The sequence below is a fragment of the Hyaena hyaena genome, unplaced genomic scaffold, assembly GCF_003009895.1.
Source record: "Hyaena hyaena isolate Hyena2069 unplaced genomic scaffold, ASM300989v1 scaffold_374, whole genome shotgun sequence".
Taxonomy (NCBI): Eukaryota; Metazoa; Chordata; class Mammalia; order Carnivora; family Hyaenidae; genus Hyaena; species Hyaena hyaena.
The window spans coordinates 677,252-701,428 of record NW_024081007.1 but is presented as its reverse complement, the minus strand read 5'-3'; the positions used below and the strand labels follow the sequence as shown (position 1 = coordinate 701,428).

At 42.2% G+C, this 24,177-nt stretch overlaps 1 protein-coding gene across 1 annotated transcript in view; it reads right to left on the bottom strand.

Moving 5' to 3' along the window:
- The window catches only part of RAB3GAP2 (RAB3 GTPase activating non-catalytic protein subunit 2), a 97,398-nt gene that overhangs the window by 58,713 nt on the left and 14,508 nt on the right, over positions 1 to 24,177 (bottom strand). The window contains exons 2-7 of the mRNA XM_039250609.1: positions 20,337 to 20,401; positions 5,806 to 5,929; positions 4,237 to 4,318; positions 2,714 to 2,761; positions 2,558 to 2,633; positions 2,139 to 2,240 (exon numbers count right to left, since the gene is read on the bottom strand). Of these exons, the coding sequence (XP_039106540.1) occupies positions 2,139 to 2,240; positions 2,558 to 2,633; positions 2,714 to 2,761; positions 4,237 to 4,318; positions 5,806 to 5,929; positions 20,337 to 20,401 (497 nt within the window). The remainder of the gene's footprint in view (positions 1 to 2,138; positions 2,241 to 2,557; positions 2,634 to 2,713; positions 2,762 to 4,236; positions 4,319 to 5,805; positions 5,930 to 20,336; positions 20,402 to 24,177) is intronic.

Genomic DNA, 24,177 nt, shown 5'->3' with positions numbered 1-24,177 from the left:
CCTTGAGAAGTATCTTCAAAGAACACATTATCTTCTAAGATTTCTAAGAGCTCCTTCTTTGTTTCCTTCAGTGGTTTCATTTTCTCCTACCTTCTTGTGGTGAATATTATTAAGACTTAAGTTTTCAGTCTTCAGTTTTGTTTTTTTTTTTTTTTTTTTTTTTTTTTTTTTTTTTTTTTTTTTTTTTTTTATGTTTTATTTATTTCTAGGAGAGAGAGAGAGAGAGAGCATGAGCAGGGGAGGGTCAGAGAGAGAGGGAGTCACAAACTGAAACAGGCTCCAGGCTCTGAGCTGGCAGTCAGCACAGAGCCCGACACGGGGCTCGAACCCACGAACCGCGAGATCATGACCTAAGCGAAAGTCGGACGCTTATCCGACTAAGCCACCCAGGCGCCCCACAGTCTTCAGTTTTACTTTCCTAGATCCTATACCTGGAAGAATTAATTATCTAGGACTTAAACCATCTTCTTCAATCCAGTCTTGGCGCCTGTACAGAAATTCTGTACGGCTGAAGCCATACTGGTAGTTTCATTTTATTTCCTACCATCACCTCAAACTCAACATGTCCCAAACCAAACTCAACAACATTTGTTCACTTGCAAAGCAGCCCTGTCTGCCATCTTTGTCAAAGGTGCTCTTCAGCGTGGGTATCTTAGAGCCCACTCATTTTCCTCTTGACCCATCTACATCTCTAGACAATAACCAAATTCTGTCTATGGTTCCTTTAATGATTTTGGTACTGCTCACTTCTCTCTTCTCACAGCCATCACAGAGTCCTATCCCAACACTGCACGTCTATTAGAGAGAACTTTAAAAAATCAGTTAACTAGCCTCCTTGACTCCAGACTCTCACAACTCCAATTCCTCCTGAGGAGAGATTCCTTCAATGTCCCTTTGAGACAACACTTCCTTCTCATAAATCTTTAGTAGCTTTGCTCATCTCCTGAATCATTACGATTTTTACTTGGTTTTCAAATTTATGAAAAATGTGGCCACTGCCTATTCAACAGTTTCTCATTATTTTCTAACATAGGTTTCTCTGTTGTCTCATGCACTGTCCTACACTGAATCTCCCTTCATTTTTCTCCTGATTACTTAAAACACTTTCTCCTTCTTTTACCATTAACTAATGGTAGTCTTTAACCATTTTTCATAGCTTAATTCATATCTCACCTCCTCAATGCAAGTTTCTTTTATTGTCCTCGTTCTAATTGAGCTCCCCTTTCTCTGAACTTGTACAGAATCTTTTCTGGCCATATAAAATGGCAAGTCACTAGGTACTGCTTTGCATGACTGTTTAACTCACTCAAAGGCACTAACAGGAATTAATCTAGGCTCTCTTACTAGATTAAGCTTCTTCTACAGCTCCAGGCCACCTCTCATACATAGGTACACACAGGTACACAGTACATACATCTGTGCACGTGAAACATTTTGGAAGCAGGAGAGTAAAAAGAAGGCAGGTATATTTACATAGTTTTGACTACAAGAGCGTATTAATTTATGTGGCTCTACAGTTAACTTTTTTTTTTTCTAGCAGAGAGAGAGAGAGACAGCATGAGCACGGGAGGGTCAGAGAGAGAGGGTCTACAGTTAATTTTTGAATGAGACAATCAAATTCTCACACAGCACCTGGGAAGAAGTGAAAACTGCACGTGTGGAGAGCCTTGGATATGAAACAGTATCATTTTCTATCAAAATCTTCAGTTCAGTGAATATATTTCCCACTATAAATAAAACCTTCACCTCCTTTCTGAGAAATAGGTAGTACAATGTAGTAATAGTTAATAACGTTAGAACTTTTCTTCTTTTGTTGTGGACAATTCTGACAGCTAAATCCAAATTAAAAAAAAGATATATACCATATGTTTGCCTTAAGTCACTATTAAATTCTAAAAATAAGAAACCCTTTTAAGGCTCTCTGACCACAGTGTTTTATTTTATTGTAGGACAAAACAGAGGATATTTCATTAAATAAGTAAAAGCAAGACTGGGAAACAGGTTATGTTTCTGGAATATGCCAGCACAGCCGACTGCGCCACAAGACAGAGTTACCTTTAAGTTTCCCAACAGAGAGAGAAAAATAAACTACTTTGAAGTAAAGGCACTGATACTTTGAACACAGTCTTTTACGCTACCTGTTCAGTCACACCAGGATGCCGTGGGATCTCATAGGTCCTGCACTTAAGCTGGAGCACCGAGTCCTCATTCAAAAGCTGTGCAAGCAGGAGCACGCCGTTCTAGGAGGGAGCACAGAGAGGGGCTCTGCCTGTCTCCTTACTAACAGACCCGAACCGGTATGGCCACGAAGAGTGCCATTTCCCCACCAGTTTTCCACGGATATCAGGCACCGTCTTTCAGAAGAATACAGCTTCTCTTCTCAATAGCTTCTACCAGAACTTTCCATCACGACTTCTCCCGTCCCCCCTTCCACCTGCACCCCACCCCCCATTAAGCAGCAACTACACCTTCCCAAGCAGCAGGCAACGAGTCACGAAGGACATCACTGGGGACACATAACTAGATATTCCCATCGAGCAGCGAACGGCCGGCTCACCTCCGTGTAGAAGCGCACGTAACCTGAGCTAAAGCCCACCACGATGCAGGTCCAGTCAGGACGCCCGGTGGAGCTCCTGTCGCAGACAAACCCATCATTTTGTTATAACAGCTCATAAAGCAAAGCAAAGCAAACAGGTAACTTCATTATCCTTACCTCTTTTGGCTTGCTAGCGGGATACACAGGGCGCTGGTGACACATTCTCTAAAAACAAAAATGAAATTGTAAGTTTACCTAATGAATTTAGCAATTACTTTTCCCTCTACTTTAATGTTAAAGGGCAACCAGTGGAAGCTGAGCTCTGCGAACCAGTTTTCTTCACTGTGGAAGTAAAAATACAGTAAAAGCCCACATATGGAGAATCCTAAAAATCATTCACATAACAGGAAAGGTCGCGCTCACTTGAGGTTAATAAAAACCAGTAGCCTTCATTCTGTGCCATCATGACAAGCCCACGAGAAAGCACAACTTTCCTGCGCACAGACTACACACAAAACTGGAGAAGAGCAAGTCATCGCGGGCGGTCACTTCCCACAGGCCCCCTCCTCTGCGGCATCTAAGCACAGGGCACGGGACGGGTGTCGGTCACATCACAGGCGAACCCCATTTCTGCGGCTGTTATTTGAGGGCTTAACTGCATTTCACCCGGTTGGCATCTTCCTTGATATTTTGCGGAAACTGCCCCCAATAACCCATTTCTCAGCACATGCTAAGCTGGGTGCCCCTAAACATTCTTCTCTAATGTGACATGTGGACTTGGAAAATATGTCAGGAGCTCAGAGACTAAGCCCCCAAATTAAAACAACTCCTCCTGACTGACTTTAATGTCAACCCTCAGGACCATCACCAGCTTATTCAAGAAACTGTGAACCCTCTTGCCCCGTACGTACATCATCTTATGCGGCCACTGAACAGAACTTTTTGTCTGTGGTCTTTAAAGTACTTGAACCACCGTGTTCGCTTTGCTCCGCTGACGGAAATTAAATGTCTTCAAATTCTTAGACTGAACAGCTTGAGGAGGAATAGTATCATTTATTTTGATAAGAATAGAAAACATTCCAAGAAGTATCTCCAGTGTGCCAGGCATGTATTCTGGGCTTCCACTTGGTTATCTTTTATCTGAATCCAGAGTCTCAAGTATCTTACTCATTCTCATCAGATAGTTTTCAGTCATAAAAATTTAAGTGAAAACCGTTTTTGGCACCAGGTCCCAGGTTAGCAGCTCCACCATATCATCAGGCTAGAGACTCACTCTTATGGGGTCATTAGGAAACCTGGATTTACCAACTTGCCTTTCTGAAGTATTTATGAGTTTTAAGAATTAATGTAGCACCGTCCCCCTTAAGCACAAGGCCAATGCTACCAAAGCAGAGAAAACAATGACGGCTCTTGACTTCTTAGCTGAATAAAATTAGTAATGAACACAGGAAACAACGAAATGTAGAAAGTGTGGGATTCTCTCTGAGCTCTTCTCTAAATCCTCTGTAAACAGCATTAAAAAAAAAAAAAAGTAATCACATGAGTCCAATTTAAATTTGCTGACCAAATCATGCCCCGCAGCCTCTAAGTTGGGATGAATATACATTCACTAAATATTCCAGTGATGAAACTTCTCACTTTACAAGTCAAATAATTTCATACACACATTTATCACACCAAGAAACAAAACTGGTACCTACCCTTCTTCGACATTTAAAGAACCACTCCAGCCAGCAGCAAATTGCATCTCTTCTTTTCCTTTATCACTGTATTTCCATTTTGCTGAAAAAAATTATCATATAAAATAACTTTAACTATAGCATACTGAAACAGTAATTTATAAATTGAACAGTTTCCCTTTAGAATGAGTACAGAATGCAATTGTTCTACGATAATGGGTTTGGGTCTCTTTATCGGCAAATATTTTTTAAATTGTTTAAGATTTTTATAAAACTTAACCTAGTCTCCTCGACTGTAGTCTCTCCCCTCCTCCAATTAAATCCATCTGATGTCACAGTTCCTGCAGAATAAATTATCCGTTCATATACACCATCTCATCTGTTTTATTTACAAAATGACTTATCTTCATATGACAGAGAAGACTTTCCATTAGATTTATGCTATACGGGCACCTGGGTGGCTCAGTCGATTAAGTATCCAACTCCTGATTTTGACTCGAGTCTCAAGAACTGTGAGATCGAGCCCTCTGCACTGACATCACAGAACCTGCTTAGGACTGTGTCTCTCCCTCTCTCTGTCCCTCCCCTCCCCCCCCCCAGAAATAAATATTAAAAAAAAAAAAGACTGGGGCTCCTGGGTGGCTCAGTCAGTTGGGCAGCTGACTTCGGCTCAGGTCATGATCTCACGGTTCATGGGTTCGAGCCCCACATCGGGCTCTGCGGTGACAGCTAGCTCAGAGCCTGGAGTCTGTTTCAGATTCTGTGTCTCCCTCTCTCTCTGACCCTCCCCTGCTCACACTGTCTCTCTCTCTCAGAAATAAATAAAACGTTAAAAAAAATTTTTTTTAAAGAAAAGACATGTTTCAGGAGGATAAATCTGCTTTGAGGACCATTCCACAGCCGTTTAATGTATGATCTGACTTTGATCAGTAAGGTTTTTCATATTTTATGTCAGCCTTAATTTCAGTCTTCAGTAAAAATTATGAACTGAAAATTTATGCCCAAAGTGAGAAACTAGAGTCCCATGAGCTTTCAAAGTTTAGTTGAAAATCATCTCAATCACATGATCACTAAGAAGGGGCCAGCAGCCTGTTTAGCTTTGCCTGCCCCTTGCAAGAACTGGGCCCTACCCAGTTCTGCCTCTGAAGAGCCACAGAACCATAGCTAAGTATGGGCAGCCGAAAGAGAAAAACAAAGAGGAAACAAACAGAATTGAAAGAAGGAAAGAGAATGAGAAGTACAAAAAGGAAAATAACAAGTATTATACATGAAATATACTACAGAACGTCACTTGGGGCGTGGCTCAGTTGGCTAAGCGTCCAACTTTGGCTCGGGTCATGATCTCACAGTTTGTGGGTTCAAGCCCCATGTCAGGTTCTGTGCTCACAGCTCGGAGCCTGCTTCAGATTTCGTGTCTCTCTCTCTCTTTGCCCCTCCCCTGCTTGTGCTCTGTCTCTCAAAAATAAACATTAAAAAAAAAGACCACCACCATATAATGCACACAATGTGACATTTTTTTCTTTCTAGCTAATCCATTTCTGTCCTATTCTATGCATTAAAATAAAAGACACTGAAAACAATAGTACTTACGCACTAGAAAAACAGCTTTTTGCTCTCGAGCTATAACCATGAGATCATTGGTCGGAGATAAGGATAAAACACAATCTTGCAGCCAGGACATTTTTTGTGCTTTGCAAGTATTTCCTTCTTCTTCCTGTGGGTAAAATGTCTTTTACAGTGACTGTAAAAATATTGAGAGTACTGCATCTCCACCTGCCCACCTTGAGGAACAAGGGCAAAGAAAAAGGAAAAAGATATCTTCCTATTTCTTTTTAAAAGTCTCAATAATATTCCTTATCAAAACATGTCAAAGATGACCAATAATTAAAATATCCACTACAAAGAAATCTCGGTTTTGAATATTAATGCAGGAAGTTTTAACATAAGCACATATAAACTAGCATGACATTCAAAGAATGTGACACAGAGATCATTCCAAGAATGACTGACTGTTAGAAGCTTTAGTGAATAGTCCAATTCCAGAGAGGCAGCTAAGGTAGCTGCAGCTACTCAGCAAAGAAAAAAATTCTCTGATGTTTATGGTTGTAGTAAATGCATTGGATAAATTTGATATTTTCTTCATCTGAATTGAAATATGTTTTCATTTTTTATTGAACAAATTACTTATACAATAATTAAAAAGAGGGAAATCCCCGTGGTTAAGAATTCAAGAGATCTAAAAAGGTCTTGTTTGACAAGTCTCTCTCACACTCTAGTGCTCTGTTTACTATAGAGATGGCCAGTGTCATGAGCGTGTATTCCCAGGGGTGCTGTGTGCGCATACGAGCAAAGATATTACTCTCCTTTACCTTCTCTTTCCTTATCAGATAGTAGCACGTTACCCACACACTCTTCCTTACTTTACTTTCTTAAGATATACCTGAGACTTCATTACCATGAAGTTTGTTTTTTCAAAGGTTGTACAGTATTCCACTGTGTGGACACACCACACCTTATTTCACCAGGCCCCGACTGACAGGCATTGGTGATGTCTACACTCTTCCGCTGCTACAAATAATGATATAGTGAATAACTTTACACGTTTACCAGTTTGTGTGGGAGTATATTAGCAGGATATATTCCTAGAAGTGAAATTGCCAGCTCAAAGGTAATACATATTAGTTTGCTATCTAAATTGTGTTCCAGAGAGGTAGTGTTAATTTATAATCTGACCAGCAAGTTCTGAAAGTGCTTGCTTCCCCACAGACTTTTCAAAAGATGCTTTAACTCTGTATCTCCGTCAATCCAACAGATGAAAACTGGTATCTCAGTATACTGCCTTCTTCTTATTAACGAGAAAAGGCATTTTCTCAAATGCTTAAAAGTCTTCTAGGGGTGCCTGGGTGGCTCAGTCGGTTAATCCACCGACTACAGCTCAGGTCAGGATCTCAGAGTTTGGGGGTTCAAGCCCTGCGTCTGGCTCTGTGCTGATAGCTCAGAGCCTGGAGCCTGCTTTGGATTCTGTGTCTCCCTCTCTCTCTGTTTTTCCCCAACTTGTGCGCGTGCTCTCTCTCTCTCTCCAAAATAAATAAACATTAAAAAAAATTTTTTTTTAAGTCTTCTCTATGAATAATTTGTTTCTTTCCTTTGCAGATTTCCTGCTGGGTTGCTACTCTTTCTCATTTATTTGTATATATTCTTCACATATAAAGAAAATTGGCCTTTTGAACATAAGAGTTGCAATAGTTTTTCCCAGTCAATGTGGTAGTTTAATTTGTCCATATAGACATTTGTCAGTGTTATGTAGCTCAATTATCGATCTATTCTTTTTGGTTTCTAAGCTTTAAAAGCTCTACTCAACGTGTGCCAGCAGCTCTTAGCCTGAACTAATCAGGAGGACGTGGGGAGAAAGGGGACGAGATGTAGGCTGTTTGTTCTTTCTCTTTTCTGAATTTACACATTTATGCTTTTTTAAAACTTAGCAAATAGGAGCCACGTAGATTTGGAAGTTCTTCTTGTGCAGGGTGAACAACCTATGGAGAATGTGCTCCTGAAGGAGGGGGAGAGAGGAACACTGGAAAAGTTCTCTTTCTCTAAGGACCTCTGCTGCCCAGCTGGCTGTTCTTCACGTGTACTTTTCTATATATAAATTAGGGAGAAAATTCATCCCTGAAAGACGAAAGTAACAAAGTAAAGGTTAGTTGCAGCTCACCTCTCTCTGGGCCTATAACGGCTTCTGTAGAAAACGGTCTCTGTTTAGCCAGGACCCCTCGGGGCGGCCCAGCTGTAAGCTGAAGGCAGCCCTGCCCTGGGGTTCCCTCCCCAATAACTGAGATTCCGACTCTACCAACTTCGAGGCGCAGGACTTTGCAAGCGACTGGAGGATCTCACCTTCAGACACGCCACTAGAAGCAGGGTGAGTCACACGGGGACGTTTAGGTGCTGCGGTAAGAGATGAGGGGTGCCTGGAACTGACTTTAAAATTTCCATCTCAGTGCAATAAAAAAGAATGAAAACATTGCTCCAGAAATGTGATCCAGTCCTAATTTTGGCAAGTTCTATATAAACTGGTTTCTTCGTTTTATCACACTTCCAAAATGATGTTCAAACAACAGATCCTGAAAATTTTCTCAAAGTTACTTTTCACTAAAGCACGTTAGGGGCACCTAGGTGGCTCAGTCAGTTATGATTCTTTTTTTTTTAATGTCTTTTTTTTTTAATAGTTTATTGTCAAGTTGGTTTCCATATAACACCCTGTTGCTCATCCCCACAAGTGCCCTCCTCCATGCCCATCACCCCTCTTCCTCTCCCCCCACCCCCATCTGCCCTTAGTTTGTTCTCAGCATTCAAGAGTCTCTCATGTTTTGCCTCCCTCCCTCTCCCCCACTAGTTTTCCCCTTCTTCTCCCACATCGTCCTCTGTTAAATTCCTCCTAATCCACCTATATGTGCAAATATATGGTATTTGTCCTTCTCTGCCAGTCAGTTATGATTCTTAATTTCAGCTCAGGTTACGATCTCACAGTTCAGGAGATTGAGCCCCGCGTTGGGCTCTGTGCTGCAGTGCAGAGCCTGCTTCAGATTCTCTTTCTGCCCCTCCCTGGGGCATGTGCATATGCGAGGGCTCTCTCTCTCAAAATAAACGTTCTTTTTAAAAGCACATTATTTATTTTTAATGTTTATTTATTTTGAAAGAGAGAAAGAGAGAGAGAGAGAGAGAGAGAGAGAGAATGAGCCTGCGGTGCTGGGGGGGGGGGGAGGGACAGAGAGAGGGACAGAGAGAGAGAAGAGAGAATCCCAAGCAGGCTCCAGCTGTCAGAGCCCAACATGGGACTCTCTCTCACAAACCAGGATATCATGACCTGAGCTGAAATCAAGAGTCAGCTGCTTAACTGACTCAGCCACCCAGGAGCCCCCAAACCACATTATTTCAGTGTTTCTGTCCTAGGTTTTCAAAATAATGCCACCAGCAAGGATTAGATCTAAATGTTGGTATTTGCTGAAAAGACAAGGAGTAAAAGAAATTCAAAGATGGAAGGATTTAAAGGCTAACTGGTTCAAACCGTCATTTTATAATAAAGAAAACAGTCTCTGGGAGGAGCAGACGCCATGTCAGAGCCCAAACTAGAACTCAGACTCCTGACATTTAATCCAGATGGACATCCCAGTCCATCGCTTACCTGCTTATCCTGGGGTACAGCTGGAACGGCTAAGGAGACGCTCTTCTCCCCAGATCTGTCGCTCCTCTCATAGTCAACGAAAGCCTTTTCTCAAATGATTACTATTACGTATCACTTTATCCCAGGCCAACCTTCCCACGGTTTCTGAACCGATCTGGAACCACCAGACAGTACGTGAACACGTGAGCCCGTGTACCCCAGAGACATCTCTCTAGGCCCTCCTTCAAAACCACCTCCCCTCTCTTTTCTGTCTGTCCGTGCCCAGTACCAGGTCCTATCCTTCCATCCTGTTCTTTTGCCTTCTCTCAAACTTACTGCAATGAAAAGCCTTACTATTCTCTGCTGCCTATTTATTCTGTGATGGTATTTCTCCCACTCTACACTCCAAGCCTTCTCACTGGCCAAGCCTGTGCCTGAGAGGACCCCTCAAGTCCACACGTCACACAGCCCACAGACACACAGACGAGTGGATGACAGCATTCCCAAGCCTCCTTTCTTATGTCTACAAAGATACTGGAATAACCCAGAATCACTCTTGCACATGAAACTTTACAGCAACGAGCAACTGATTCAAAGCTAGTATCCTTAAGTAGTATCCTCAGTAATGTTTTCCCTTAAATAGTTCAAGATTCTGGCTGATACACCATACCCATGGAAAATACAAGTTAGAGAGATGTAAGAAGGCACAAAATACTACCCTCTTAGTTGAGCCTAGAGCTCAGCTCTGTCTGCCACTGTCCCAGCAAACGGACCAGCGGCCCCAGAAGCAAGCATGATCTCTGCCCCCCAAGAATTAACCCAGATGAAAGCTTGGAAAACATACCACTTACTTGGAAGCCAATTCAGAGAAACTGTGCCACTGGTTACCTGCCTCACCCTGCTTCGCCATCTCATCAATATGCCTCTCTGGTAATATGAAGCCAGGAAAAGAAACTTCATGTGAATTAGTCTAGTTTCAGGCATTTCAAACATTTTCAGGTTTTACTGCAAGAGGGAGAAAACCACGCTCTGTCACTCTTCACTGCATTTTCTTTTCTATGTCCTCTCTACCTCTCCAGCTTTCTTTGTGACACAGATCCCCCCTGTTTGCCAGGGCAGAGCGGGGCATGTAAAGCAGGAGTTCCACATTCTAAAAACAGGTTAGAAACTATCGTATGATTACATTATGTTACATTACAGTATCATCATTAGGGTTTGCCATGCCCTAAAATTCTAGATCTCAAGTCTTGCTGCTCGGGCATGCTGCTAGCTTGTCATGAAATGCATGGCGGTGAGCTCGTAGTACAAGTTCAATGGCTCCTGGATGCGCGGTCACACGGGGCGGGGGTGAGGGGGGTGGGAGGAGCAGCTCCACCTACAGAACCACAAGCTCCTGGTCACGTGTCCTTCCAAAGACATTCTTTGTGCCTGAGACACAGTACTCAATGTAGCAGACTGAAGATTAAAGCCTCTAATGACAGTAAGCAAAAATAAATCATATCCTTAAAATTACCAAAAGAGGTACGGATGTGTTGTTTCTTCATAACTAGTTGCTTCTCCATAAACTTAACTGGCTATTTATTTTGCCAAACAGTGTAAACTGTGCCAGCATATTAGGAAGTAAATCTAAGAACTGAAAACCACCACGAGGGCGGGAGAAGAAACCTCATGTAAATAAAATTTCTTTCAATAAACCCTCAACCTCAAAAAGAAAACAGCCAATCTCCAGGTCACTCGGGATGGCACATCAGCAACGAACATGCAATCTACAAGGGCAAATACAGAAGGATGGAAAAGTACGTGTCCTGAACTGCTCTACGATCTCTGCTAGGCTGCACCCAAGCAGGGTGGTGTGTCGAAATCAGGTCACAGCACTGTGACATCTCCTCCCACGATAAAGGAATCTTTCCGCACTGTCCTGAGTAGAGGCCAGCGGGCTTATCAAGGAGTTTGACACTGGTGTGGTTTGAGATCCGGTCACCCAGCTCCAGGAAAGCAAGCAGGCATGGTACTGGTGATTCGGAAGATGTTCACTGCAACGTTTGCCAAACACTCAGGAGCCAGAATTGAGGACACGGGCAGTTACTGGAGGAGTTTCTAAGCAGGGAAGCGAGCTGGTCAGATCTGCACTCTTTCTCAAGTGTGCACATATTTTGAACTTTAAGAAAAAACCTTCAAGAGGCGCCTGGGTGGCTTAGTTGGTTAAGCGTCCGACTTTCGCTTACGTCATGATCTCGCGGTTCGTGGGTTCGAGCCCCGCGTCGGGCTCTGTGCTGACTGCCAGCTCAGAGCCTGGAGCCTGTTTCAGTCTGTGACTCCTTCTCTCTCTGACCCTCCCCTGCTCACGCTGTCTCTCTCTCTCTCTCTCAAAAATAAATAAAATATTAAAAAAAAAAAGAAAAAACCTTCAAGATGTAAGGCAGATATAAAGATGATTAGCATTCGCTTATGAAAGGGGGAAAAAAGAACAAGCAAAAACTAAATGTCCCTCGACAGGAGTATGGTTAAAGGAATCTCGGTACATGTACACATGAGATATTCAGTATTACTTTAAAAGAACTAGATGATTTATATCGGCAGATACAGAAAAACCTCCAAATCACGTTAACTGGAAAAACAAAGAGGTAGAACACGAAACCCACAAAGACTTTCCAGTAAGACAGAAATAAACAATGGGCGCCTGGGTGGCTTAGTCGGCTGAGCATCTGACTCGATTTCAGCTCATGTCAAGATTTCATGGCTTGTGGGTTCCAGTCCTGCATCAGGCTCTGCACTGACAGTAGGGAACTTGCTTGGGATTCTCTCTCCTCTCTCTCTCTGCCCCTCCTCCACTAGCACTTTCTCTTTCAAAATAAATAAATGAACTTTAAAAAAGAGAGAGAGAGGAATAAACAGATGAATTTTACCCTTATTCTCCCCAGTGCCCTCAACCCCACTACAAACAGCAGTTACAGAGTTTGTGTAAAGGCAAAGACTCGGAAGAGCAAAACGAATGAGGGGAGAAAAGCTGCTAGAAAGCACAAGGGCACGTGCCATCAGATTTCACAATCCCTAGAACTGCCCGCAGGCTTAGGAACCAGTACCAGGTCCCTCAGGAAAGGAGGGCAAAGGTGTGGCTCAAATCTGGAGGCCTGGTTGAAAGTGTGTTTGAGCAGCAGTTATGTTTCCCGACCCCTCCCCCCACCGCCTGGGCAGATCACTGTCCCACCCTGCCCCACAGAGGACCACGGACCAAGGGCCCATCACTAAGCCAAGCTACCCTCAGGAACGGCTGAGGAGTGCAGATCTGAAATGAAATTAACAACTCTAAGCAAGAGAAGGAGAATTGGTGGCTGGCTGCGACGGGGAGACTAAAGAGAGATCTCCCTCAGACATTCAGCCGTAAGTAATGCCACCAAGTCAGAGCCTGGATTACTTGTTGGTCTGTGACCAAAGACTGAGAACAACTTACATCCACCTTTCTTTATTGGCAAATAATCTTTTAGCGGCACTTTTCACACTAGCAGACCAATTCACCAGAATCTACTAAAAACAAATTAATGGCCACACTGATCAAAAGTTCTGAAGCCCCCCAAAGAGGCAAGATTTTAGAAATAGGCAGGAGGAAGTGCAGAAAGAAGGACTGAATTACACTGAGAGCCATGGGCTAGACCAATGTTTCTGAACTTTAGAACAACTGACGTTTGGGGCTGGAAAATTCTTTTAGACTGCTGTCCTGTGTACTGTAAGGTGCTTAGCAGCGTCCCTGACCTCTACCCACTTAGATGCACCTTCTCTCCAGTTGGGACAGCCCAAATTTCTCTAAACAGTGCCAAATGTCTCCCAAGGGGACAAAATCACCTCCCATTGAGAATCACTAGGCTAGACTGAGCTTGTAAGAACGTTAACAGGAAGGTCACTGGCAAAAGGAGTGTTTCTAAGAGTCAAACGCCAGCATCTCAAGGAGAGCTCACCTGAGGAAGGAGAATCTCTGTAGCCATTTCCTCTTTTGCACAAGAACCTAAAACATAACCTTGGTATAACTTGGCTGCTCTCCTCTGTCTGAGGCCAATCTGGTGCTTAGGTCTCTTATGTGGTTAGGTGACTCCAGAGTCTAATGACACTAAAATAAGGCAAAATGTTTTCCAGTATTATTACAGATTATTAATGTTCTAAGAATCTCTAATCAGGTCATGCTATATCCTATTTCTCAGCCTATAAACAAACATTTCTCTGGGGCCCCCTCTCTGGCTAGGATGCTTTCATTCCTTGTTAATCTGCTAAATCTAATTGCCTCTGTAAACTGCTCTCTACCAGTTTCTGTAAAACAGACGGAGCACATTCCAAAGTGTCTTCTGAATGGAAATTTTCCATGTGTCCTGCCTTAACTGAAGGTCTCAACCCAGAACTTTCGGTGCTTCCTGTAACTACTGCCGTGCAAAACCCTTGATTCTCCATTTCCTCCCCTTTGGACTCAAAGGGAAGCTCATTAAATCTGCCTTAAAATTAAACCTTGTCAAGCTTCTTCCTTAACTGCCTTGATTTCTATTATTGCATGAGGCTGAGCAAAATACCCGCGGCCTCTGATCACTTTTTCCCCAAAGCAAACAACTTTCAATGCAAACTAAAAGCCCTTGTAACCACACTGTAAAAAATACATCAAAGTATCTACTATTAGAGGATCATTCACTGGTAGATGTTATAGTACAACTACCTTCTTTTCCAAATTTCTCCAAGCAAGACATTATCCCTCACGATGCCCACTTAAAATTTAGTACAGAAGAATCTCCTTTCGCCTTTTTTTTCCCCCCATGTTGAAAGCCAGTCCTGTTTGCCTTTTCAATTCCTTAGTGGATTTACTTTGGGCATGTAGGAATCCCTTACCCTTACTTTTTGCACCTGTACCCAAAGAGTTATTTGGGGCATTTCTACAGACTGAATTGTGTCCTCTCAAAATCCCTATGTTGAAGTCCTAATCCCTAACTGGACCGTTATCTGGAGATGGGGCCTTTAAGGGGGTAACTAAGGTTAAATGAGACCATAAGGTCTCTCTTAATCTGACAGACTGGTTATCCCTGTAAGAGGATGGGACGCCAGAACTCACTGCTCTCTATTCGCACACAGAGGAAAGGCCACGTGGGGACACGGTGAGAAGGCGGCTGTGTGCAAGCCAGGAAGAGGCATCTCACCAGAAGCCGACTCTGACAGCACCTTGATCTTGAACTCCTAGCTTTCAGAACTGTGAGAAAATACATTTCTTTTAAGACCCTGAGTTTGTGGTATTGGCAGCCAAGGAGACTCACGCAGGCATGAAATGCCCACAGGAGAAAGAGGCGTGTCCTCTTTTCCAACAGAAGCCGTCCTTCAAGTTCCGAAGCCCCCGTATCATGGATGTGTACCCTCCTGAACGTGGTGGCTCCGCTGACAGAGGTGTTAGAATATGCCCTCCTGGCTGAGCTCTTATCACAGCGGACGCCTCAGAGCCACCGGAAGCTGAAGAGGCTTCCCCGTCCTTAAAGAGCTGTGTCCACACTGGTGCCCAAGCTTTCTGCTTACAGAAACCCTTCACTCTCTTCTGCCATAAAAATAAGAAACTACTCTCAAAGAGCTGACGGACTTGCAGAGATTAAAAGCACCCTGAAGTTTTTAGTTTTCTGCTGGATGCACTAGCAGGCAGCTGGCCTCCAGGCCGGCGTTCGGTGGTGGTGGTGGCGGCGGTGGCAGCAGCTGTGCTTTACCCTTAGCCACCCCCCACCTGTGGTTCATGTGCACACCACCGCAGCCCCCCCAAAGACCAAAACACAGCACCCCTCCAATGTCAGACCGCTCTCCTCTGCTGGTCATAATGACCACAACCCAGTGGTGGCGAACTCCGTCATTGTTTTCACAGTTACAGCACCTTGACGCAGCCATAAATTCAATGCAAGACTTTTCTCTTGTTCCAACACTGGTCTCAACTTCAATGTGGACAAGACCTACCAGTGAGACTCTCAGGAAAGGCGGGTTTTGAGTCTGCTGTCTGTTCCTTTTTTTAATTGTTGTTATATATTTGCTTATTTGAGAAAGAGAGAGAGGGAGGGGCAGAGAGAGAGAATCCCAAGCAGGCCTGGTGTTATCAGCGCAGAGCCCGAGGTGGGGCTGGGTCCCACAAACCACTGAGATCAGGACCTGGTCTGAAATCGGGAGTCAGTCGCTTGATCAAGTGAGCCACCCAGGAGCCCCTTGCTGTCTGTTCCTAACAAGAGATATAGAAAGTTCCTTCTCCATTCTGACAAGATGGCCACCTCTCTTACCTTGACTAGAGCATACGATTCATACCTTTGCCAAAATTTATTCTGATTCTTGTTATGCCTGTAAAGCTGGCTATGCCTTCGGAATTGTTCATGATCTTAGTTAGACAGTAGCAGAAATAACTGAAGTCTCTTACCTCAGCTGAGTTAACATTTCTAATAGCCCTAGTATCAAACACTTTGCTCAGCAAAACCTCAAAACGATGTCATGCATGGACAGTTCTAGACGATGCCGCAGTGTAAGGCAGCAGTCATACATACCCTTTTGCCTGGCCATACTGCCATTTTCTTCTCACTACCAAACATCTCCCTGAACAAAGGTGCGGTCTTATTTTGAGGACAGGATCCGAATTCAAAACAGCTCTCTTAAATAGAACAGGATCGTTTTAACACCCAGGAAGCGTCTCAATATCACTATCCTGGCCACTTCTGTTGTCATTCAAATACCTTCTCATTTGCCATGTATATAAGACCATGGCAAAGCACAAGGGTTCAAAGGGAGAAAATGAGAGCAGTTAGGAATGATCTGTACACCCAAAATGGTTGTCAATTGTTTCACTGGCCGTGTATGTCAAACCCGCTGTGTAAGCAAATCAATTAAGACAAAGCAAACAAGCTACTGTCATCCACAAGGGCCATTTGTAAACATCCAAATCTTACCCAAATGAAGACATGTGCTACACATAAGTTAATGTGTTTTGGACTGAGTAATTTCAGCTTTTCACCGAAACAGTTAAAAGAAGTTTTATTCCTAAATTTCGGATAGCCTTACCAATAAAGAGAGGGTGGCACACCTTAACAGATGCAAAGAAAGTATATTAAAATATACACACTCTAACTAGGCGATCATTGTCCACATCACCTAGCATCAACTTGGAACAGTGGCACATCAAAATAAAGTACTATAATATAAACTGGCCCATGGCTTAAATGAGTATGAGAGGCACAACTAATTAAAAGACTCGCTACAATTTATTCCACAGAGCGGCAAAGGTGGGCTTTCTAAATCAGAAATAGATAGTGTGGTCATTATTCTAAATGATCACATTTAGAATAAACTCCAGGGCTGCCTGGGTGGCTCAGTCAGTTAAGCATTCAACTTCAGCGCTGGTCATGATCTCAGAGTTCATGAGTTTGAGCCCCGCGTCGGACTCTCTGCAGTCAGTCAGCAGAGAGCCCGCTTCGGATCCTCTGCCCTTCTCTGTCTCTGCCACTCCCTCACTCACACTTTGTCTCCCAAAAATAAACATTAAAATGAAAATAAACTCCACAGGGGGCGCCTGGGTGGCTTAGTCGGTTAAGCGTCCGACTTTCGCTTAGGTCATGATCTCGCGGTTCGTGGGTTCGAGCCCCACGTCGGGCTCTGTGCTGACTGCCAGCTCAGAGCCTGGAGCCTGTTTCAGTCTGTGACTCCCTCTCTCTCTGACCGTCCCCTGCTCACGCTGTCTCTCTCTCTCTCTCCTAGAAATTAAAAAAAAAAAAAAAAAGAAACTCCACAGGACATCTGGATGGCTCAGTCAGTAAAACGTCTGACTTTGGCTCAGGTCATGATCTTGCAGTTTAAAAGTCTGAGCCCCTGCATCGGCCTCTGTGCTGACAGCTCAGAGTCTGGAGCCTGCTTCAGATTCTGTGTCTCCTTCTCTCTCTGCTCCTCTCCTGCTCGTGCTTGCTCGCTCGCGCTCTCTCAAAATAAATAAACATTTAAAAAAATTTTAATAAAAAACATAAAAAACAAACTCCAAATTCGTAAAGGCTGACATCAGGACTACTGTAGCTTCCATCATTTTCTACTCTGGTATACTATAATGCCACGAGGAAGTGCACACTCAGGGAAGGCACACTGTTACAGGAGCCAAAAAGCAGGGATACGACACACTATCAGTAAACTAACCTCCCTAATATTATCAGAGAAAACGGAACACACAACTCTCCAACTGTATCATTCAAAAGTCAAAATCCATTCCAGAAAGAACCGACTATACGTCTGTAAGTAAATGCCGTAACTCAGTAGCAGCACCATTTCAGGTGTTTAACAATAACTGTCCCAATGGAACCTCCCCGGAGAACATAAACACGTGTGTCCACTTTAACGTGCAATGTCTGTGAGGTTTATTCCAGAAAACCTCAAACTTACTCAGAAGCCTGTCGTATTACTCACAATAGTCTCTCAGCTATAGGTTTCTAGAAAACAAATACGGAATATACCTAACACCACAAGCAAAGTGGCTGTCAGCTATACTGCCTCTTTCTGAGAAATTCTCAGAGCACATCTATCTCCTCCTGAGAGGTTTACTCACAGAGTTGTGCAGAGCCTCCAATCTTTTTTTCTTTTTTAAATCTTTGTAACGATACAAATAACAGCCATGAAACAGCATGGATCGTGAGTAAGCAGAAGCCAGCTAGTCTTGGTAAAGACAGGGAGAGACCAGAGCTGAGGGCCCATGATGACACAGCACCAGAGAGGCGAGGAACAAGGTGTTTGTTTGCTGAAGCGATGGTGTAACCAAGTCCCTGGAGCCGCATTACATCCTATCCAGAACATTCCAATGCCCCAGAAGGGCTTCCGAGATGAGTTACGGTTCTTAATCTCCCCACGGAGCTGTTCTATAAATCTGCAAGACATTAGTATGCTCCCACAACACAACGCTCTTCCATTTCGCCCTCAAACCTCTTCTTTTAAGTTTTCCCCACCATCCATCCAGCTGCTCAAGCCAAATACCTGGGAGGGTTAAAAAACAAAAAACAAAAAAAAAAAAAACCCTTATTGTGGATATTTTCAAACACTGACAAAAATGAAGACACTGGTACCCATTACTGAGCTTTACGGAGTACCAATGCCCGGTCAAGTACGTTTTATCTGCCCTACATCACATCCCAGATCAAAGTTAATCCTTGATTTTTTTTTTTCCTTTCATCCCTCACAACTTGGAGGAAAGTCTTGTCATGATTTCTAAATGTATCCTGAAGCCACCACTTTCGCATTTTCACTAACATCACCCTCATGGAAGCCATCACCGCTTCTCAAATACGCTTCCACAACAGCCTCCCAGCTGCTCTCCCTGCCTCGATTTGTGCTCCCTACTTCAACTTATCCCCCAAAGCAGCCAAGATGAATTTTAAAAACGAGAAATCACCTATGTGTGGTTTCCTATCGCATTTAGAATAAACTCCAAATTCACAAAGCCTTGCATTAAGCCTGCTGACCACTCTGACCCCAATCACACAGCCTCTCAGTCCTGCTAAGCCACAGTGGCCTCCTTATGTTCTCCAAAGTCCAAGCCGAGTCCTGTCACAGGGCCTCTGCACAAGCTGTTGCCTTGGCCTGCAATGCTCTTCTCCAGATCTTCACCTTGCTGACTCCCTGTTGTCTTTCAGACCTCAGCTTAAACGTGGCATCCTCTAAAAAGCATTCCTAGGCCACCCAAGCTAGAGTAGTCACTTGATCACTTACTATCACAACTCCATTTGAATTGCCTCCATAACTCTGATGACCACCATTTGATACTTTTATCTATCTTTTTGAAAAAAATTTTCTCTCCCCATTAGAGGATAAGCTGCTAGAACAGAGATGATAAGAAGACCTACCCAATATGTTCATTCTGCTTTCTTCATAAGAAATTCTAATTTCGTCCACGTATCAACTCCTGCCCTGTGCCGTCATGGGCCACAGGAGAAGCTGACCCTTTTATCCTCCAACTTAAAGGAATGGTATGACTGACTGATGAAAAATCTCCTATCCCCCGCCAATGACTATTTCAAAAACGAGTGTCTGGCCTTATTCTGGCCAAGAATATACAAGCAAGGCTCACTAGAGGTTTCTAAAAAAGTTGTTCCCTGCTCCTATAAGAATCATAGAAGGCCCCAGTCTTTTTCTCCCTCTGGTCATGAATGAACAAACATGGTGCCATAGTCCATCTATGAGAAAAACAATCTTTAGGATGAAGTCAGTACTGTGTATGCAGAGTAGACAGAAGGAAAGACCTTAAGTCCTTGAGGATAGTTGAATCTCCTGATCAATCAACCTATGAGTCCAGACTACCTCTGACTTCCTTCTATATGAGCTAATGAATCTCCTTGTTATTTAAGCCAGTTTAGGTTAGATTTTCTATTACTGATAGATGAAAATACATCCAGGGACTTCCTCTACCTTACTCATTGTTATATTTCCAGCACCTAGAAAAATGCCTAGATTATGGGGGGCACTTAACAGATATGAATTGAATAAGTGGAGATGTCTAAAATAATAACTCATGAAGGAGAAAGAATCCTAAAACAGTTATTCCATTCAGCCTGCTTAGCTGTAAAGTCATTAAATCCTTAAGAAAGGTATCCACTTGGGGCACCTAGGTGGCTCAGTCAGTTAAGCATCTGACTCTCAATCTCAGCTCAAGTCATGATCTCACAGTTCGTGAGATCAAGCCCCCCCCCCCGCCCCCCATCAGGCTCATGCTGACAGCATGGAGCCTGATTGGGATTCTCTCTCTGTCCCTCCCCTGGGGAGGGACATGCTCTCTCTCTCAAAATAAGTAAATAAACCTTAAAAATAAAAATATCTACTTAAGTACTATTAAGTAAGCATAAAGATGTCCTTGGCAAAGGTTTTAAAATGTCAACCTACCACTGCAATGTGTCACCATCATTACAAAAGGAAAATGCTACTTTCAACACACATGCATGTGTTTATAAAGACTTACAGGTTCCTGGGGTTCTGTTTCTTCCCATGCGCCCCAGCCATCATCTTCCCAGCTTGATGATTTACCTAATATTAAAAAAGATGAAAAGTTCTTACATGAAATAAAGAGCGTAAAAACATTTTAAAAAACATTTTTCTAAACATAATAGAACACCTGATATATAAATATTATATAAATAAAATGTTGGCATTAAGGAAGAAAGAGGTAAACCATACAATGGCAAAATTTTGCTGTATGTAACAATACTTAGAAATAATTAGGAATAAAAATTTTGCTGTATGTAACAATAATCTGGAAATTCGGGCTGAATTTCCAAATCTATGTAAAACAGTGCAACTTATTTGGATCATTAGACAGTGGATATCAAGTTTATCCACATTTAAACCAAACCACAAAGGTGAATTTTAAAAACCTTTAAAATCACAAATATTTGTTGCTCAGACATGAGACAAATTAAATCTATAGTGACAAAAGCACACCTAAAATGTCACACAGATACCTTAATGTAACTTGTTTTCTTTTTTTTTATAAAACAAAGTATCAATGAAAAAAACTCTGAATTTGAAAGGAGAGGTCTATGATTTCTGATATTTTCTGACACTCTGATTTCTCTCACATGAGAACATCTGCTCAGATTAAAATAGGATGTTAAAGAAACACCACAACAAGGAATTAAAATCTCAGAAACGGTATGAAGAGTATGAACTCTTACATGGTTCATGTTACTTGCTTTTACATAATTATCTTTGAATTTATCTCATATCACATCAGAAGAAACAAAATTACTATGTTTTTTTAATTTTTATTTATTTCTAGGAGAGAGAGAGATAGACAGCGTGATCAGGGGAGGGTCAGAGAGAGAAGGAGACACAGAGTCTGAAACAGGCTCCAGGCTCTGAGCTGGCAGTCAGCACAGAGCCTGACGCGGGGCTCGAACCCACGAACCGCGAGATCATGACCTAAGCGAAAGTCGGACGCTTAAGCGACTAAGCCACCCAGGCGCCCCCAAAATTACTGTTTTGAGCAACTACTCTGAGATAAACATTAGATATTTTACGTATGTGACCTCAAACTAAATTAAAAAACAGATAAAGTTCAAAGAAAATGTGAGAAGAGCAGGCAGTTGCAGAGCTATAAATTTAGGCCCCAGAATCAGATTGCCTCGGTTCACATCCTGGATCTAGTACTTAACCAGCAAGTTAGCCCATATCTGTAGACTTTACTTGTCTCCATAAAGGCATAGAAAACAGAAGTGCTTACATGTAACAGGGTTGTTATAGGGATTTAAATCAGATAGCATACTAAAGTCCTCAGTGCCTGACACACAATACGTTCTCAAGGCTAATCATCAAGATTTAGTCATTAAAATACTACAAAATATAAATAAAATATTGTATTTAAATCAATTAAGCTTCAGATTTCTAGGGAAGAATCATTTTAAAAGATGGGGCTGAACTGGATACCTAGGACGCTTACAGTAGGAAGGACACATCTATAACATCCAATTATACATAAAGTTTTAAAAGTTGCTAAGCTCAATTACATATAGATGGTAAGAAAGTAATGGTCTGGTGCCTGGAATCATGGCTCAATTAGCTTTGTGATAATACTCTCCTCTTTGGTACTGAAATACCAGGTAACTACTTCCTAATATGCCAAGCACATTCCTAGCCATATTTTAAGTCCTAAAGCAGTACTATCATTTGATTAACACTGTACGGCTTATAGAAGATTTCCATATACACGTCAAATAAAGAACAAGTGCTCTGATAAACACCATGTGCGTGTGCCATGCCCTGGACTGGGAACGGAGAAAAATTCAAACATATTCCTTGTCCTTAGAGAATTTGTGATCTAATGCAGCAGACAAACACATAACTATAGTGCATGATGAGTGCTGTAATACTTACTATAAAAAGAGGAGATAGAGAGAAATGACAAAATTCAGGGAGGAGTCATCGTAAACTAAGTCTTTCAAAAGCAGCCAGAAACTTTTCAAATATACTTGGAAAAAACGTCAATATGAGCAAAGGCAAAAAGAGGCAATTCACATATAGGAGTTATCACATAAAGACTAACGTGTTCAGACTTCTATGTGTCTAAGTGCTTTATAGACATTAATTCACTTAAGCATGCCAAGGATTCGTTAGCATCCCCTTACTACAATGAGAAAACCAGATTACTTAGTTTATATAGCTTGCCCAAGATCACAGAGGGTTAAGTGGTGGAGTGGGGTTTGAAACCAGGGCTCCTGGAGTTCCAAAGCCCATGCTTACAAGTGTTCCCTTATACTTGCTCTCCTACAGCTTGTGAAGAAGCATAAGAATTAGGAAACGTGGGACTAACAGTTAAAGCCACAAGCAAGATGACATATTACTTTAAAATGGAAACATTCCCTTGATATCGAGATTAGGACCTTTTTTTTCTAACTTGGAAAATTACAGTTTGTACTTTGGCAATCTAATTTGGTTAGGCAATTTCTTTATTCTCCTATTTTTTCCATTACACCAAAAACAATTGCCTTATTGTGGGCCAACGGCAACTAGGCCAATCATCTACAGGGTTTTAGAAAATGCGGTTTTTCTTGTTCAAGAAAGGAAAGTACCCTGAAAAGCTTATCCCTCTAAAATCCAGAATTCAAGTTTAATACTGCCATAAAAAGAATATGTTGAAATACCACAATCTCAGAAAGACCTCGTAAAATTGCAAGCACATCATGGGGTCAGCTAACGATTCACTCACTCACGTGCTAAGCGCTGGAGAGACAAAAGCAAATAAGCCTTCAGAGTTTAGGTTGGAAATTTAAAAACAAAAAACAAAAAACAGCTTAGCTTGTGCACATAACCTCTGAACAATGAAAAATGTGTTTTCTCCTCCGTACTGAAATAAGAAGCACCTGACTCAATTCACAAATGACTCATACAATCAAACACAAGACAGCAGCAATTCGGATTTCCTGTCCTTGCAGAGACCAGGTACCTCTTCACAGCAGAATCTGAAACATCCAGAAAGAGAAAGGCCTTGGCAAATTCTGTATATGAGATATTTGTGTCCATGAAGGTTTACCCATTTCTTAAGGCCCTTGACTGAGAAGTTCTATTAATGAGGGAAAGGGGACTTAATCAGGCATCTCCCTCATCACAGGAATACATTTTCTAAAGAAGTCAGAGCTTAAAGGAAGGTGAAACGGAACTATTACTCAGTAAGGGCAAATATGTGTGTGCAGGCTGGTCTAGAATCCTACGCCTATTTATAATACTATAAGAAAATGAATTCTGATTCTCATCAACTTAAAAGTGGAAAAAAAATTTTTTTAAAGGGAAACACTGGGAAACTGGGTACTACCGTATGGCTATTTCTACTCTGTGCCAGGGATATAAATTCTGCAGCCTCCTGAGGTCTGCTGAAAACCATCTGATACCATTTTGCAGGCTGCTCTTTGACAGCTATTGTCAGCTGTTAAAAAGTGTTGGAATCTCACACTTTACTAAGGTTATTTCTTGTGCCTTCAAACTATGCAAGCAGGCCAAGCACATTCTTTAAAAGAAAAAAAAAGACAGTTTATATTAAAAAATATCTGATGAATGTCTAATCAAGTTGCCATTCAGGTGAATAATTTTGTTCAGGCAGTCTTTCCCTCTGGTAACTTTTCTAGGAAGGCTGGTATTCTACAAGTGATCCCATAATCAGTGTTTTTAATTGGTCCTTACTCAAGGTTGTAGACCACAAAACCAGTGTATTAAATATATTTAAGAATTGTGTACCATTCAATGTCAATATGAAACAGTACTATATGACCTTAAGATCTATAAACTCTCTATACTCATGAGGAAAAACACTA